Here is an 18,721-nt window from a genome sequence, read left to right on the forward strand (position 1 = left end):
TTATGGAGGAAAAAAGAAACGTCAAATTGAAGAATCGACAGAAGTAGAAGTCACTGGCTCGGAGTCTGGAAATAAATTTTCCAAAATTCTCATGTTTTTCGAAATTTAAGACTGCACATGGAGCGAGATTTAAATTTTCATAAAAACTGATATCTTTGGTCTAAGAAAATTATAATGAGCCTCAAGAACAAATATTTTTTCGTTTCTTCAAACTTCCTTTGTATTTCCAGGTATTTATCATTCGATGATAAAAGTCATCGGCAACTGTGAACGCCAAGTGCAAAAAACCAAGCGAAACGTCATCGGCCAGTCTCGATTGGTGATCAATGACGTTCGAAAAGCTGACCTGGCTCGAGTCACATGTGTAAATTCCAGGCCACGAAGTTTCAAGCAAAAAAATAGAAACACTATTTCACCGGTTCGATCGTAGTGATCCAGGAGTTCGTCGTTTCGTTGATGGGTGGGCCCGGAAGATTTGTAGTAGATACGGAAATAGCGGAAGTAACCTCTGTAAAAGGACGCTCCGAGGTTGACTCCTCGACGTTCTCATCGAGGATTTTGAACTCCGAAGATACGGACGTCGAACGCGTTTGCCGAGTCGTATATTTATCCGAATATTCCTATATGCACGTCGCAATTCATCGTTTTTTTTTAAGCACACTTTAGTTACGATTAATCATGGAATTATAACGTCAAACATTCGCAGGGAATAAATTTCTCAGCATTTTAACGCTAACACCCGAAGCGCAAAAAATACTTTTAGTATTTCCAGAGTTTTTTTGGAACAAACACTCGAGTATGAAATATTAAACAGACGAATGTTTGTGTCAGTGTAAGGAAGTGTTAGATCATAAGAAATAGAGCTGGTGAAGAAGAAAATTGTATAGTCACAGAGGCAAATAGTAACTTTCTTGGATCACATGCTTTGAGAAGGGAAAGAAGAGAGAAAATTACTCACCCCTGGTCGTACAGTCGCCTCTTTGGAGTTCGTATTTTTCTGCGAACAAATTATTTGAAAAGCCTATTATCACCTCGCTAATTATGCAACTATAATATTTAATTTAAAAATATCAGTTTTCCTAATGGTACTTCAAACGAGCCACGCAATCCGCTGTTCTAGCACGAAAGCTTCAATTATTTTCTTGAGATGTAGTGGAGCTGCTCGAGTTTCTTTCGCGGTGTATCTTCTCGAGAGCAGACTCGAAAGTACATTCGATTGCAACTCCAGCTGCACCGAGAATTCAATAATTTTGTTGGTAACGCAACAAAGTTTTTATCCAGCGTTTACTGAGTTTCTGAAGAGTACAAAATCGTAAGATTTGAGTTTGAAAAGTAAAAAAAACACTCGAGAGTTGAGCAAGGGCACGAAACGTGGAAAAAATCGAGGGTCCGAAGATCGTTTACGTACCAACTGCGCGAGACGTGCTTTGAAGTCTGCAGGATAATTATCGCTTTCTTCGAGTTCCCCGTGAGACTTCTTGCCTTCGGATGTCTTCGGGAAGGTCTTCGAGCCCCTGGAACCCTTTCCGGAGGCATTGCCGGGCCGTCTGAACCCCTGGGATTTGGTCGTGGCTTCGATTGCGCTCGAAGCCATTGATTTGGCCACGTCGTTCGACGTAGGGATTTCATTGCTGATGGCAGTCGGTGGACTTTGAGCTGTCGTACTGGTCACCGGGACCGTTGACGTTGTCGCCAGATCGTCATCGAAGTACGCGGGTCTTCGTTTTAGAGTCCAGCCCGGGTTTCCTCGGAGAGGTGATGGCGTGCTGGAAGTGCTGTTTTGAGGACCTGGCGCAGACGTAGCTTGGGGAGCTTCGGTGGCAATTTTTCTGCCGCGGAAGCCGAGGCCGTGATTGAAAAAATCCTCCTTCTGAGGCGGGCTGAGCGTTGTAGAAGCCGCGGACGCTCTTCCGCGAGTTCTACTCTGTGCCGCGGTCGTGGTGTCGGTTTTTTCTCGATGTCTCGAAGGCCTCGGAGTGGTGGAACTTGCAGGCAATGAAGAAGTCACGCGGCTGGAGGATATCGTAGTTTCGGCAGTCGCGAGCACGCTCGGCTCTTCCTGGTTCCTCGTCGTCGTTGCGGGATTCCCCGACGTCTCACTCGACGTCACTTTTCCTCTGGATCTTGCTCGCTTCTCCGGTTCCGTCGTTTTGTCGAGAGGAGCCGGTTTCTTGGCTACACGGACTCTACTCCGCCCCTCGGGGCTGCCTGCAGTTGGGGACTTGCGGCCTTCGCTCTCGGCTCGTCCCAAGACTGCTTGAGACCTGCTCGAATTCGATTCTCGACTTCTCCCACGTTTTCTGGCGTCCTTTTTCTCAGGGTTTCGTAACTTTGTCTCGGAAGCCCTGGAGCGCTGGAGCTCTTTGCGGGATTCGGTTTTCTTCTCGGGAACGTTGTCCGCTTGCTCGAGCTCGGAAAACCGCGACGACCCTCTCCCCGCAGATTTGGATGTTGGTGTTGTGGCCTCCGAAAATTTGTCGTCGTCGGAACGAGATCGAACCCTGCTCCTGCGACCTCGGTCCAAAGAGTTCACTTTCGATGAGGGCGAGTCTAATTTTTCTGGTTTAAATTCCTTCTCCAGTGGAATGTCGAAACTGACACTTTCCGATGCGGCGGAGACGATGTCTTTTTTCGTTGGAGAATCATCTGAACGTCTTTGAAATGTGGTGGAATGACTGGGCAAGGATGACAGTGGCTCATCCTTCGTGGCATGCTTCCGAGGGCTTTCTTTCAACGTGGCAAACCTGCCGGAAGTTGGTAATCCGCTGCGAAGATCCCTGGAAGAAAGGGTCGTTTGTATCTTTCGGCCTGTTCTCGACCTTGGGATTTCCGTTGTTCCGGAAAACACGGAGGGCCCGGTGAGATCGATCTTACGATTGCTCAAATCTTCGCTGTTCGAGGCAATCGTCGGTTCAATGGCATCTTTTCTCGAAGAGGCATTTCTGGTTCGAAACAACGAAGCTCTTCGTGGTTCGATTTTAACGTCCTTATGGCCGTTCGTACCACTTTCAGTCTCGGTCTTTCCTGCTCTTTTCTCTTCAGCCGCAGCATCAACGTTCACGTCGCTTCGCGGGCTCGTGGACGGATTTTTTCTGGAGTTCGCTGATAATCGCCTCCTGTCGGAACTCGAAGAAGGTGAAGGGGACTGAGTGGATTTTCGAGCGTTGCCAGCTGATAATTTGATATCATGATCGAGGCGAGAACTTCTGGAGGTGCTGGTTTCGCTTGTTTCGTGGTTTGGAGTGCCCTCGTTTCTGGACAAACTTCCTCTTCTGGCATTACGTGTCCGGCCGAGTGAGCGTGGGCTCGACGAAGAGAACGACGCGGTGCTCGTCTCGAGCCCTTCGCTAACCTTCGAATTGAAACGGGACCCTCCGCGATTTCTCGATGGCGTCCTCGCCTCGTGACCTTCCACCTGCAAAGGACGATAAAATAAGGAAATCAGCTCGAACTCCTTTCACCGGTAAATCCATACGCAAATCGCAAAATCGCGAGAAATCAACAAAACTGAGTCGACCGACGCTCCGCAATCGTTACATTTCATCTAATTATTTTCCTTCTCAGTGTCCACAAATGCGACAATCCTTTCTCCGCGTCCTTCTCACGGTAGACAGAGCTGGCAAGGAACAGCTTTGCGGTGGACGGCGATCCAATTACCCGCAGGCTTTTTTTATCCTCCCGCAAGGTTATCCGGGTCTCTCGCGTTTGTTGTATGTCAATGCGTATTGAAATTAAATAATTTTAGTTGTGCAAACCGGTTGGATTTTTTTCCCGTGTGTTATTCAACCGAACTACCTTAAAAGACAGCGCTTTCAATCAAAATCCTCGGTCAGGGCGATCGAATTGAAATAAAAATAAGAGAACGTCTCCGGGAGCACGAGCTGACTTGAACTAAGATTTGAATCCGATATGAAGAAAGTGGACGGAGCTAAGTTCGTCTGCGCATAACTAAAACAAATCGTCCTTCTGCTCCAGAAATAAACGTACGAGAATAAAATTTGCATAAACATGACACAACGCACTTCATAGATGCGCCGTGACCATATTTTTTCTAGCTTAAATAATTCGTCATGAAGATTAATCAACGACGTCTTTCTTATTCCGTTTGCTCGGAGCTCTCTCTCTCTCTCTCTCTCGTCAGTGGTTTGTCCTTTCGTCATTCGGCGATCAAGATCCGGCTGACCGAACTCAAAAGTGTATTGTACGCGTACACTTGACTCTCTGTTGTCCATTATGAGTGAATATTAAATACAGACAATAAACATTTAGTAAGCGAGAACAACAAAGCGCCGTGTAGCGCGAACGCAGACCATTGCGCAATGGGAAATCGAGTACAAGGTTCACTTTACATTTTTATTGTTGTTCGCGTCAGTCGCTGCGAAACTACACGGATCGTTAATGCAGAGTAAACATTGCACTTTAAGTGCAAACCTGAAGATTCGTCGTGTGATAAATTGCGGTTTAATTAGGCGGAATGAGAGGAAAATTATTCCGTGTATCGACACGTTCGATGGGAAATTTTTCTCTTTGTTTTCTTAAGAAATTTTCGTTCAGTGAAGACATCGTTTGATGCCCGGTACGCTTCGGTGGATATGACTCGACGCTCTTTCGTTGCTCGTTTGAGTGACGGCTTTCGGCTGTAGATCGTCGACTCGTATAGAAATTTTGTGGTTTCAGATTATAAAATATTCTAATGCTTTTGATACTCGAATACGACTCGATGGAGGCACGGAAATATTTAAAGTGCACGGAGAAAACGAGGCCGAAAATTCTAAGGAAAGTACTAAGAATATAGTATCTCGGGGACAGTATATAACTGGGTTGCAGCATTAATTCGAAGAGCAGTTATGGCAATTTTTCTATCCACTATAATAAAAAGACCAATATTCAAAAGACTTAAGAGCGTTTTTCTCTATAAGCATAGTAAAAAAATTTTTCACTCATTTCAAATGTTTATATTGTAGAGTATGCTCGGGCAACCCTGAAAAAAAAACGATATGTATGGTAAAATGTCACACGTATTCCGTCTATATTCGTGTATTTATCATAGAATTTACTATGCTGACAGTCAAAATTTGTGATTTACAATACATTTCCACTTATCAGTATGTGCTAGTCTGACATGATAAATAACACTCGAAAACAAAACGAAATATCGAGACGCGGTAGCGGCTCGACGCCAAGTATTAAAAGGAAAAACTGCAGCGCAAAAGAAAAGCCAGCGCGAGCCCTGCCGCTACTTCAAGAGACGCGGTAGCGGCTCGACGCCAAGTATTAAAAGGAAAAACTGCAGCGCAAAAGAAAAGCCAGCGCGAGCCCTGCCGCTACTCTTATATACGCGAATATGCCAGTTTTATGACGTCACAGAATTTTCAAATGGCTCTCATAAACAAACCATTTTATGAAAGAACATGAAAATTGGTGTTGATTTTTTTTCGATTTTTCCCTTTCCTAGTTCTAACACGTGCATCACTTTTTGCTAGGCACATAAAAGCTGTTTAGAATTGAAAGGATGAAAAATTGGAAAATTCAAAAAATACTATGCTGTTTGTAATCGGTGCCTAAATACTTATAAAATTCTTGAAAAATAATATATTCCTCACTATACAAAACAAATCCGTTTTCTCCGTGTGAGGAATGTGGAGATGGAAAAGGGGCGAAGAATTCAACGAGAATCTTATCTCGCGAGATACAGATCGTCGTATTTTCCCATGAAGAACGCTCCCGATTGGGTCCAAGGCTCGTATTCCACGCGAAGTAAATAAGCTCACAGATACTCGAGTGAAAATCTCGATCTGTAAGTTCGTGGTTAATTGAGGGAGCCCCATTTAACAAGCACAATTTTCAGCGAGTTGCTACGTACAAATTTGATCGAATCAGAGGAATAATTGCGACGCGAGGGATCGATCGTTCTCGATGGAAGAGATTATACAACTTCCTCATGGATCCACTTGACTCTGTAAGCGGTGATTCACACGGGAATCACGAGGATAAAAGAAAATTGGTGAGATCAGATCGCACGGCTAATTTTAATTGTATAATTTTTAAGCCGTATCGCGATTCTCCGCCTCCAGTTAGATCTCGTCGAGTCGATTAGTTCCCAGCATCGCAGAAACATCGTGCCACGATCGATTCGCATGTAAATTTCGGTACGTCGGTAGATTATTAGGCTAAATGAGGGGTCTCCGTGAAAGACACTTTCATGGAGCACTCGACCACGACATAAAACAAATAAATTGTGTCACAGCGATTTTTTCCAATCCCGCAATATGAATCGGTTGCAACATTGCATCGGCGCAATATTCGTTGTTGCTTGAATAATCACCGCGGTCGCTTACGCGCTCACGGATGTCGAAGAATAATCAGCGGGCAGCGAAATGTTCGTGCAGACAAATGAAGATGGCATGCGAAAAAACGACCACCGATATTTAAACAGCGCTCGCGATCGAATCGCTCTGATGATCGCTACTCCCCAGGATCAAATGTCAATCGCGTTGCTGCGATTTCGCCATTTTTTCATTTACCATTTCACTACAACGTTGTAATGAAGAAAAATTCCTGAAGATTCACTACCGATTTGGACACTATTTTGATGCTCGAGGCTCGCCTCGACTTGACAATTTTCGAGAAACCGAAGACGATCCGCAATCGCCCTGGCGGAATCGTGCTTCTCTCGCGTCGACAATCTTCCATGATTATTAACTACGGACCAATCAATAACGATCAGACTTTGTCTGTTTCCCAACTGAAGAACTCTTTATTGAAAATAATTGCAAGCGGCGTTTATTAAACCTTTTCAACTTAATCGTTTTTTGTACTTCTTTTCCTCCACTTTAATTCTCAGGTAATTTCTCAAAACAAATATTCCAAAGCAGATTTTTTTCCACACCGATCACAATTAATAGGCTCAACAAATTTTTACCTTTTTTCCATATGAACCGAAACTTCATTCACGCCAATCGAACGAACAATACCAAAAAATTATCTCTCCCTATTTTTTATTTTTGATGAAACGTCGATTTATGAAACTTCGAGTGGTAACTGCTCATAGTGCGTGCATGTCGCTCTCTGTGAAGTCTTTAAACTATTGATACACATCGATACACTCCCACCGTATGCCTAACTCGACACACGAGCGAGTTGGCTGTTGCGCTATTTAATCTACCGGTTCGTTACGGTCGAGCCGTTGAGTGTTCCGTTAAATTAACATCTCGAAAGAGGTCTCATTTCACTTTCAGCCTCCGACAACGGTCATTTCCTCTCTCAAAATACTCTATCATATTAATCACCGTATAACTGACACTGACAATGAGAATACTGTAAAAACACGTTATTCAATATTCGGTGATGTTAGAGAGGACTGGAATCCTTTCAATTTTCGTTTGCTCAACGACTCGGTATCCAGGCAACATTATTAATTACACGACTCTACAAAAAAAATATTGTTGTTTGTCCTAAAGTTCATTTCATGATTTTCTGGTTAATTATACACAAAAACGAAGAAAAAATACCCTTGTTTCATACAAAGTTTGCTTTTGTGATAGTTGTACAAATAATACTCATTTTCATATTTTCACAAGAGCTTTAATTCATTTTGATGCATTCAAAAATACCTCGGGATAAAAGTGGAGGTCTCACGTTCACACAGTGTCTCCAGATAACACTCGAGTGATAAATAACAATCAGGTGTTTTGTACAAGCAGAAAACGTAGATTTACATGGAGCAACAGGGCCTCTGTTCATTTTGGAATCATTCTTCATTTTATTGTAAACTAGTTTAATAGTTAAAATGAATCTAAATAATGTACATTTATATTTGTATGGTGTTAAACGATGCTGAAATTTGCAACGTTCGAGTCCAACGAAATTAACGAAAATAACATTTGTCATTGACCAATTTTTTATTTCACGTATCATCGATGTAGACTGAAAAGTTACGAATTGTAAATGAGTCAAGTACCAGAATTGAAGATTTGCTGGAATTGTTGGAGAGTTTTTCAGAACATTTCGTTGGACTCCAACGTTGCAAGCTTCATTGTCAAGATTTTAGTATAAAATAAAAATTGAAATCACTGATTTTCAAAAATATTCAGACGTTCTTCTCGGTACAAAAGCAAACTTTTTCATGTCATGTAATTCTTTTCGTTCAAAAATGATCCAATCTATCAAAATTTCATACTTAAATGCCAATGTCAAATTTTTCGTTTCACGAATAAAATGAATCATAGAAAATGTTAAATTCGAAATTGTTGGAACCATTTGCGCTCGTTGGATCAATGACTTTTACTTGTCTCCTGAAGATCTGATTGAATTTCGTTGATCGTTTCAGTTCATAATTACCAACATTAGAGTGCAGAGTTTTTCTTATTTCGTTGCAATCAAACGACCTGATTTTGCACGCCTCCAACCGCCAGTATGGCTCAGTCGAAAATTTCCATTTTCTTGATCCTCACACGCAGCAACCCTTACGCACGTACATTTGCGTGCGCATTGGTCATGCAACATATTCGCGATCGTGGCTATTTACATGCCGGGGTCTCTGCTGCTCGACCCTCATCGTTCCGTTCGATTGCTGCTGGCAATATCGCTGGTCCGGTTGGCGCTGTCTCACTCATATCTCGTTTTATCTCACGAGCGTGGACAATCGTTTCTGAAAGTAAAAGTGGGTGTCTCGGGCGAGTTTGGCTCTTGTGAGAGGGGTTAACCACGAATCCTTGGAATTTACCGCGAGATCATATTCTCCCACTAAAATATGTTCGCGCATATGTCGGAGGAAAATGCAAAAAAGTTGAAGAAATGATTGTACCTGGATTTTCTTAATCGTTGTATACATTTTATCGACGTATTCGCCGATTTATTTTCTTAATCATAATATTCATGCACACAAAGATATACCAGGTTGTGCAAAGGTTTAGAGAGATTCGAAGAGTTTATGAAAACTAACAGCGCGCTATTGATTGAATATCGTGAAACGTTTCATTTTGACATTTCATGAGAATACACTTGATCTCGTGACACGGTGGCTTCGTGCAAAAGAGTGCAACATCGTTCTCTCAGTTCATGTGAAGATGCACGTGAAGATCAAACTCGCCATTAGCTTAGCCAGCAGCAACGACCTGCAGAGCATGGACACCGAGGCCGAGAGAAATTAAAATTATAGCACGAACGAGCAACGGGTTAAATATTCTTTCGTGTAAATGAAGAACCCCCATTACAGCAGTGGATGCTGTTACGAATATCGCTCGTACTCGTACAAGCCAGAAAATTCTCATCACCCTGCAACGGCTGCAACAACTCTGGATGCTGTTGTTGTGGATAAGAAAGAAGTTAAACGACGAGGAATAATTACTTGTTCAAAGGTTTACTGATACCATGCGGGAAAGGACGTTTTGCCTACTTCCAAATCGCTGCTTGGTCAATCACGCTACTCTCATGCCGCATGAGTTTTCTGTGTAATGTTTTAAGGTAGATCATGTCCGAAGGATCGTACTTTATGGATGTCTATATTGGGTCCATTTTTACTCCCCAATTAAAGATACAATCACTTTAAATTAATGTCAGAGTTATTAATTCGAAATTGTAAATAATATTTTCCAACTTATCTTTTGGCAAATAAAATTACGAGCCATTAATTAATCAGGGATCCATCACTGACTGAAACCCAAATTTCATTCGTTCCTGTCTAAAATACTGTAGGTTTTTATGTAAAAAATCGCATTAGACAGCGCAAAGGGAAAACACAAAGGGAAATAGATCAAGAAAAAAGTATTAATAAAAAGACAGAAGGCTGTGACAGGAATGGACCAAGCCAAGAAGAAACGAAATGGTGAAATAAGCAAATGTGAGGTTACACGAGTGCTCATTACCAATTCCGTTCAATCTTTAACGTAATATATCTTTATTACTGGTTAGACAATCGTCTCGAATTTTTTCCCAGACCTTCTTTATATACTTCATTGTTATTGTATATTTTTTCTTAAACTTCGTAAGAAGCGTTCATTCGTTATATGGAAAGATAAACGATTTTTTACGCATAGTCTCTACACCCCTGTGTATTTTTCTTCATCTCAACAACCAATAGGACGAACCCTTTGAGATTTGATATACGTGTGAGTCGACTACCCATTTAAACTTTGAGTAAATTTCAAGGCTTTCTTAAGAAAATGCATGAACTACCTTAAGAAGGACTCTTGTAACAAAGAAATTTCGTCATCGAATGTAGAATCGAATCTCAAGGAGCCTCGTGTATTTTTGTTTTTCCAAAAAACTCGGTATTTCGTCCTTTCTTTCAGCATTTGCTGCCTTTTTGCGATTCTCCTTCGCATCTCAAAAGTTGGAAAGTCGCAATTTCTAATACTTTCTTGGATCGAGTGCAGAGTATTTTGATGAATCATATAAAAATGCACGCTCGCATGTAAATTCACATACTTTATGAAGCAAAGAAGTTTTATAACTCAAGCGAGACACTCGAACCGAATCGATGTGAAACAGAAAAATCAGCTTTTCAACTCCGTGAGAGTCGAATCGCTGCACGAGTTCAAATTGCTACGACTAACTCAAAAACAAAGAGAATTACAGGAAAGTAATGAGTGCTCGGAGAATAGTGACCATTAATCAATGCGGCGTTACTTTTTGTGCAAATTCAGCTCGAAAAAGTGGCCCATAAGCGCATTCTGGGAGAGGGCGTATCCCTTTATTCTGTGTGAGCTCGGATAATTTACGACACGAGCCTTTCACGAAGTTCTCTCACGTCGCTGGCTACACGGACATTCGAGTGCTCTGCGTCAAGAGCAAAAAATTAGTTTACTATTCGTAACTCGATTAAATTTCAGATGCCATCAATTTTATGAGAAAATAACACGCCGAGGACTTGGAAAGCGACAAATTCGAGGCGTTCCCATAGAAATTAAACTGAATTCGTAGTTCTTTTCAAATGTTTGGCACTTCAATACAGAAATGAATGTTGCTGAATCCATAAAATCCAGCAAATTTCTGCATGTTTGCCGTTTGTTCTTCGTGAATAAAAAAAAAAAGCAACTCATCAATTTCTTTCCCATTTTGATCGTTATTTCGGTCCTTCCTATTTTTATCGATTCGTTAATCGTTCCTCCGATCTTACTTGCTCTCAACCTCTCGTTAGATCCAGAAGAGAAACCGTCTCATTAAATCCGTTCTTGCAACATATAATTGACCTTGAAGGCGACACCCAGTTACAGACGAATTCTTCCGTTACGAATTCGATGGAAAGAGAGCCCCCGATCACGCGCCAATCTGAGCTAGCGATGCCTTTACTTTCTACTGCGAGCGACAAATCTCCCCAAGGCAGAAGAGAAGGTCTTCGCTCCACTTTTTCAACCCGTTGTTTTGCGAGTCCTTTATTTTTCGTGTTTTGTTATGTGTTTTTTCACTGGCTAGGACACAGCACGCGATCCCGCCACACTCTCCTCGGTTCTCCTCTAAGCTGTGAATTTCGCAAGATTTATGGGACGAACGACGGTGGAGCGAAGAGCCTCGATAAACGAACCCCCATTCACCGAGAAACTTTTGTCCACTATTCGTGAGTCGTGAACTTTTTAATTATCTCGAGAAAAGTTGGAACGAAGCTTGCCTCGGATGTGAAAGGATGCGGGACTCAGTTGAGTACATAAAAATGTCATGCGCCAACATAAATGGCTCATTCGTGGTCGTCTCTTTCAACAGAATTTATAAAAGTCCAGCTTGAAGATGTCAAAGTATCGCAAATTTCTAAAACATCGGTGAGATCTGTGGCAGAGCTCGCGATTCGCGCGATCGGAGAAAGTACGACGATCCACACCGCGATCGTATGCATTTCCATTTAATTGGCAACGATCGAGCGCTGTATTGACGACACCCCTCGCCATAATCGTCATTTGTCAAGTCGTTTATTTCAGAAAAACGCTCCGCTCGAGATCGTAAAAAACTGAAAGGAAGCTCGACGTTGAGTTATGAATAATTTGCCAGCCCCTTTCGTCTTCGTCGCTCCCAATTATCCGCATTGCATATCACCCAAGCGGAAAAATCAAGAAGCTCTGTCATAACAGCTTGGAACGTGCGAGCCGCTTTTGATAAAGAATCGAGAGGGACGAGCTCCCGTAACGGTGCAGTATTGTATCGTTACCCGCTTTTTTCTCTCCTCGCATTTTTTGCTTGAACCCAGTCTGTTACGTCGCACTATTTATCCGTGACTAGAGTAGCTAAATGGTCGACGCACCGGCGACGGGGAAGGGTACAAAAATGACGGGTCGACCGGTTCGTAACGGAGCACTTGAATGCTCCAATCGGTTATGACGCAAGTTGCTTGCTCCGCTACAATCGGCAAGGTACGCTTCGATTTTCAATCTCTACGCACTGTGGCACGCGAAAAATTGGTCAAATTCAACAAATTGCGATGATTCAGTAAAAAAACTAAAACAGTCAGACTCATGTTGATCGACGAGAAATAATATCGTTTGGCTCAAATTCAATTGCGAGCAGCAAATGTTTAGTCGGCTCGTTATATCAATGCCTCGTTATCTTCATAGAGAAAGCTCGAATTGGCGGGATTCTCATCCTAAATTTACAGGTCTACAATCTTGGCTCCTTCATCGAGGAGGCAAAACAGTGTAAAGTTTCAGCCACTCGGACGCTTCAGAAGACTTTTTTCACAATTTTTTTCTTTCTTTACTGCAAAGAAAAAACTTCTGTCGATCCAACAAATTTTGCCTGGTACAAGTAACCGTGGTAAACGAAAAAGTTGATTCGACAAAACGTGTGTCGATTCGGCGATGTTTCGGTCGCGATTAAAAATAACATTTACGTGAATCAAATCGAGTATTTGAAGAAAGCAAATATTGCTTAACGAATTTCATCCAGCTCGTCACAATTTTTAGATTCAACGAAGCTTTGTTGTATCAACCAACATCCTTTTTCAGCGTACCATATTTGTCTGCTCGAGTACGCCCAACGCAAAATGTTAAAATGTATCTTTCACGTGCATTTCTGAATCGAATTCTTTTCACATCACGATATTAAAATATGGGAGTGGGAAACCACATCGATGCAACAGGTGAGCTGTGATGAACACATAAAGTCTCCCTCCCTTCGACAGCAGTGAAGATAAACGTACGAGGAATGTAGAAAATTACGTGATTGCGTTCAACGGATTAAGCGGCTTGTACATTAGTTTGAAAAAAAAAAAAACGAGAACACGTTGCAATCTCGTGAATACGCATAGTTAATTCTCGACGGGGGTTTCGAAAGGAAGAGGCATCCAGTGCAAGGACTCTCCATAATGATTTAATATCGCAATGGAACATCGAACGCGCGTTAGAAAGTTCATAACGCGAAGAATCTTTCATTTTTTTCACAATATTCTGCTGATACTGCGCACTTTAGAGTGTCGATCGAGGTAAAAGTGCGCGGAGAGACGATCGGATGTTAAAATATTGGAGAATCGAAGATCCCTCGATTTTAATGGACCTCCGATTGCTCGGCGTCGATCAGTTTTTATAATTGATATTCCCATATGGAAATCATAATTGCGGTGGGCACTTCGCGGCCTCGTTTACAAATCGGCTCGCCGATTCACCACACCGGTAAGATAAAAACTCAATTCCAAAGTTCCTGAAGCGCCGGCACTTCGGTTAGCGATCAATAATCGATTTCATAATGATCCTTGGAGAAGAAATGTGGTGCAAGGACTTCTCCGCGGGTCGCACAACTCTTCCTACAAAGTCCAACGCGCGTCACTCAAGCTCTTCTCCAACGACGCGAGATTCATTTTTGTGAATGCCATTCGACCAGATCTATGCAAGCGCCTGCTCCGTAATCTGGGTACCAATCGGTTACATTTTTTCGCACGATCGGACTTTCGGTTGAAAGTTCTTTAAAACTGAAAGTTTTGTTTCTGTCGCGGTTCGCTTCGAGCCTCGGGAAGAAAGTTTTGTGTTTATTATGACGAGAATATCATAAATTTCGGAGTAAAGTAAAAATCGTCTTCCCGTCCAAGAGGCCACAGAAACTTCGAGATCGGAAAGTTCCGTAGTTTTTTTCTTCAGAGATTTTCAAATGAATTACCAATGAAATTCATCATTTTCCGAAGCCTTACGTGCCATTCAAATCATCTAATCTCGGCCTTGGACAAGTTAATTCTTCAGTCGTTCGCGCACACAACGAGATATCAAAGACATACGCAAACAAAATTGCACAACGTCAGTCTTTCGTATAATCACGATGGTGGATGTCTTTCATTCGACTTCCGCTCGCTCCGCATTATCCTGCTCGTTCATTTTCTTGTGTACAAGATAACTCGTGCGTTCTATAACTGCACCGTCGATTGATTGTTGCGCACGCGAATCATTTCATTACGCATCGTGTTACGGTCGTAGGGAAATTAAGTTGTAAACTAATGACCCGCAATTACCGGAGAGCTTCATTTTCCTTTGATTTTCACTGAAAACCTCATTTTCTGTGGATTCTTCATGTGCTCTAAGTCGTGATTGAAAAAATGTGTGCTCAGAACCGATTTACTTTCGTAGCGATTTTATGCGAGCTCATTTACGGGTCTGTTCGAGTGACAATGATCGGCAATCGTCTGCTGCAAAATGTACAATCAAATTTGCGATATCCCCAAGTGTTTTTCAGTTCGGCAGTATCGGCGATTATTTTCGACGGAATATCTGCGAGAATTTTATTCAATAATGACACAAGTGACGCACGCGATGTGATTCCGTCGAAGAGAACGGATAGAGAGAAAGCGTTGGCAGGATCGACGCTCCCCTGCATGCTTCGACAAAAAAGTCAATCGTCCTTGCACCGGTTAACGTCAATAACGATATAAAAAATCGTGGGTTTATTCCTCGTATATCTTGCAATAAAAATAATGCACTTGCGTGAAAATGATACGCTTCGAGGACGATTCCTTTTTTGCATGATTTTCATCCTCTTTACGCCTCTGCTCGAAAAGAAAACTCTGCTTCGTGTACAATATGACGCTGAAGTTTGCAACGTTGGAGTCCAACGAAATGATCTGAAACAAACTCTCCAATAATTCGAGTAATTTTCCAATTTCATTCCCTGCCGAATTTGCAATTCGTAGTTTTTCAACTTGCACCGATACTTCGTGAAATAAAAAATTGGTGAATTCTAAATGTTTTTTTCGTTCGTTCCGTTTGACAACAACGTTGCAAACTTCAGCATCGTAGTATAATCCATGATCTTCAGTATCTCTACTCAAGATGAGAAAAATTCTGAAATCGTCGTGAATAGAGACACTGGAGATTAAATATCACACCGCGTTCTCTACGTAGATCCACAGTTATTAAGGGGCGGAGTCGTTATCGAGAATGGCTACCGACAGAGTTGTTAAAGCTATGCACAACTACACCCATCACAGCTCTACTCGATAACAGCTCCGCTCTTTAAGCATGTATTTAGAGGAGAACTGTCGTTGAATACGTTTACTGAAAGTAGAATTGTTGACTCGCTGCAACATGACTCGACTCTTATAAATCTACTCGATAACATGTCCACTCTAAAGATTTTTATTTTGTGCATGAATGACGTTTCTACTCTTTAACGCGTCGAGGCGGATAAGACAGATTATTAATGACAAAGGAGGAGACATATTGCGTTGTATTGATTTTGCAAATTTGAGAGTAGGGCTGTTTGGGGCAGCGTTGTTTTTGAGCTAGCGGTAAAGTGGACGGTTGTCATTCTGCCGATTTTCTGCGTCGAACCGTCTGCATTACAGCTCGCATCTGTTACAAGTTTCGCTCTCTTTTTTCTCGTCGCATTTTCCGACCGATTCAACGGGAAATTGAGCAAAATCATTAGCATTCTAGCAACCAATTCTAGCAACTCTTGATTGAGATCGGGAATTATTCGGTGTCAGGAGCGACGTTGATAGCATCCGCTTGCAATCAGAGGAGACTTCGACTGATTTACGCGGCAGCGGAGAATTACGCGTTTCATTGATTTCATCAAATCCGATTGATCAAGCGACAAATGCTCGCGATTTTCCGGCAGCCAATCGCGGAATCGTGGACACGCGAATCAAATTAATGACGATCAATTTTTCAAATCTCGTTCTCATTTGCCTGCAGCGAAAGCAAACTCCCTGAACCGTACGTCAGAAAACTAGCTTCATTCTCATTCCAACGCAACCGTCAGACTTCCTTGCTCATGCAATCTCCATCATTCCGAGACCGCCAATAATTTAATCCCATTTTTGCTTCGTACAGACCCACGATGTGCGAGGAGCCAAGAATCAAATCTCCAACCCAATCGAAAGCACTGTCCTTCGACAAGAGCTCCCGCGATTCTTATCAAACGTTAATCATCGAGATGGTCTATCGAGACATCACACTATTGCACGGTGATCGCGCCGGTATCTCGAATTTCGTTGTAATCTAGCAGAGAACTGAACGCCAACAAAGCGATAAAGAATAATAATCTTCTGCTATTACTGCGAATAGTTACGATAGAAAATTTCTTGGTAAACGGTAGAAACAGATTTCCTCGTGTATCGCGATGGATTAAGCGATAGCGATTAGTAATAAATACACCAAAGTTTTGTCAAACTGGTTGAAAACTGTGCGTAAAATCGTCGGAGCATCATGTTTTGCAGATTCTTCTCCGCTGCGAAGATTCTCGTGCTGACTAATTTCGTTCTCATTGCGTCAGCGGTGCCATTTCACGATGTACGAGCGACTGACGAGCAAGTAATAGTCATTTCAACCGAAGTTGACAGCTCATTGGAGGATCGAATGGTATTCATGCTGGAAGATTTTCCCCAGTAGCATTGACGGGATTACGTGAATTTTCATGTCTGTTGGAGCTTTTTCATCGTTCAAAAAATCTGTTTTTCCGTAGGCAGCCGGCAAGACGAATCTCACGGGGCGTGTTTTCCTCGGGGATCTGAGAGTTGGGAATCATGCCGAGAAGTTGTACACACAGCGGTACAGACCGGAAAGTTCGAGTCGTGGGGTGTACGTGAAACGAAAGTCATTTTCAACGCCAGGTAAAATCAAAGCTACGTTGAGTGTACGAATGATGGCGAAGGTTCGAAGCGACCAAGATTTTCATCATTTTTTCGACAGCTCTCCAGGAAAATCGGCTCTATCAATTCGCGATCGAGAACTCGGCTGAGCTATTGAATCTTTTATTTTTTTCGCCTCTTCTCTCCTGAACGTTAGTAAATTCACCAAACTTTTTGGAACATACGAAAACTTCTGGAGAATCTCGCGTTCACTAGGTCCGCGTTCAATTCTCTTTCAGACCGTGACATTTCTCATTACTTCAGCCTCGAAAATGCAGACGGAAACTACCCAGTAACTTGACGCGATCCAAACACCTTGAACTCTCCGTTTGTCGAAGGTACCTTCCGCCTTGCAGCATGGACCACCTCGACCATGACGGGGTTGGGGTCCACTAAAGAGCTTCATTTCTTCATACATGTGAATCTGTTGATAAAAATCCTCATCGAGAACATAAGAAGAAAACTCGTTTATTGTTTCGGTGTTTTTTTCAAGAACGTAAAAGAAAACGAACTTTTTGTTCCCTCCTCAAATTTCTCGATTCAATTCCCCTATGGAAAAACTGTATGCTGGAAAAAATATATTGAATAATATAGGAAAGATGTGAGATTGTATGTAGCGACGAAATATTCTATGTTTCGATATGCTTTTTAAATATAAGCCAACAATAAGAGTCATCGATGAGAAGAACTGATAATCACAAAAAGCATATTTTCAGTAATTTATTCTCTAAAAAATGGAATAACAAAAAACGATATTTGAAGAAAGTTTATTCGAAAAAAATCGAAAAGGAGAAATTTGACAGTTTTTGAACGAAACGATTCGCGTGGAATTCGCTAATTTATAACCCATTTTGAATAATCTCAGTAAACAAACTGCGAAATGATGCTTCAAATAGTAATATAATAGCAAGAAAATAGAATTCACATTATTCGTCCCGAATGGATTTATTCGTGTGCAGTCGTACCCACATCTACAGACAGAGTCCAAAGGAGGTAATTGAAACGAGAGAATAATACAATGAACAAGTATACTCCGAGTGTTAATGTATCAGAGCTACACTCGTTGCTGCCCTGAAGAAGCAGAACCACGGACGATGGAAGATACGAGTAGAACGAGAGCCACGATCACGAAATCCTAGAATTAATTCCCCGTTGAATGCATGCAGCATATGCATTTTGATATAAACGTATGCGCCACACGTGATAAACACGACTTGCGAAGCGAGTGTCTGAGTCGACGAGAGAACGTGGCCGAACTGTACCACGCGTATAAACAACGGGTGTTCTAATTATAATAACGTCACACTCGTGCAAACGTTCGATAAATTATTTCTTTTGAATTTTCCATTGTTCGAAAATGAGGCTTGACTTAGGAAACTTGGTTTCTCAGGGAAGTACAATTCAGAGAAATAAGAGAGAGCGACTTTGTAGAATATGACGAAATTCCTGTGGAGACTGGGCCGCGGAAGTGACTCGAGTGGTCCGAGTGTCAACTAACGAAACGAGTCAATTTTATATTAGAGGAAAGCAAACATTGGATTCGGAGCGAAGGCGCTAATCCCTTCGAAATCTCCGAGGGTCTGACACTTTCGTTTCGTCCGAGGGGCCGAGCATCGCTCTCCGAGACCATTGGATTCTGAAATCCGTTGATTTGTCCTTTCTCTTTGATTGAACTCTCCGCAG

The 18,721-nt window shown here is 42.1% G+C and overlaps 1 protein-coding gene and 1 long non-coding RNA gene across 5 annotated transcripts in view; one reads left to right on the plus strand and one right to left on the minus strand.

The window, feature by feature from the left end:
- The window catches only part of LOC122411699 (mucin-17-like), a 43,588-nt gene that overhangs the window by 16,989 nt on the left and 7,878 nt on the right, over nt 1-18,721 (minus strand). The window contains exons 3-5 of the mRNA XM_043420705.1: nt 1,409-3,415; nt 959-997; nt 417-620 (exon numbers count right to left, since the gene is read on the minus strand). Of these exons, the coding sequence (XP_043276640.1) occupies nt 417-620; nt 959-997; nt 1,409-3,415 (2,250 nt within the window). The remainder of the gene's footprint in view (nt 1-416; nt 621-958; nt 998-1,408; nt 3,416-18,721) is intronic.
- LOC122411707 (uncharacterized) lies at nt 13,304-18,184 on the plus strand. Of its 4 annotated transcripts, none has more exons than XR_006261199.1 (5): nt 13,304-13,595; nt 16,628-16,769; nt 16,873-17,020; nt 17,100-17,190; nt 17,278-18,184. It is a non-coding gene; the product is annotated as an uncharacterized lncRNA (long non-coding RNA). The 4 variants fall into 4 exon arrangements; XR_006261197.1 differs by lacking the exon at nt 13,304-13,595 and adding an exon at nt 14,226-14,310 and having other exon boundaries at nt 16,242-16,769; XR_006261198.1 differs by lacking the exon at nt 13,304-13,595 and adding an exon at nt 14,228-14,310.

Source organism: Venturia canescens, chromosome 1 (genome assembly GCF_019457755.1).
Source record: "Venturia canescens isolate UGA chromosome 1, ASM1945775v1, whole genome shotgun sequence".
Classification (NCBI taxonomy): Eukaryota; Metazoa; Arthropoda; class Insecta; order Hymenoptera; family Ichneumonidae; genus Venturia; species Venturia canescens.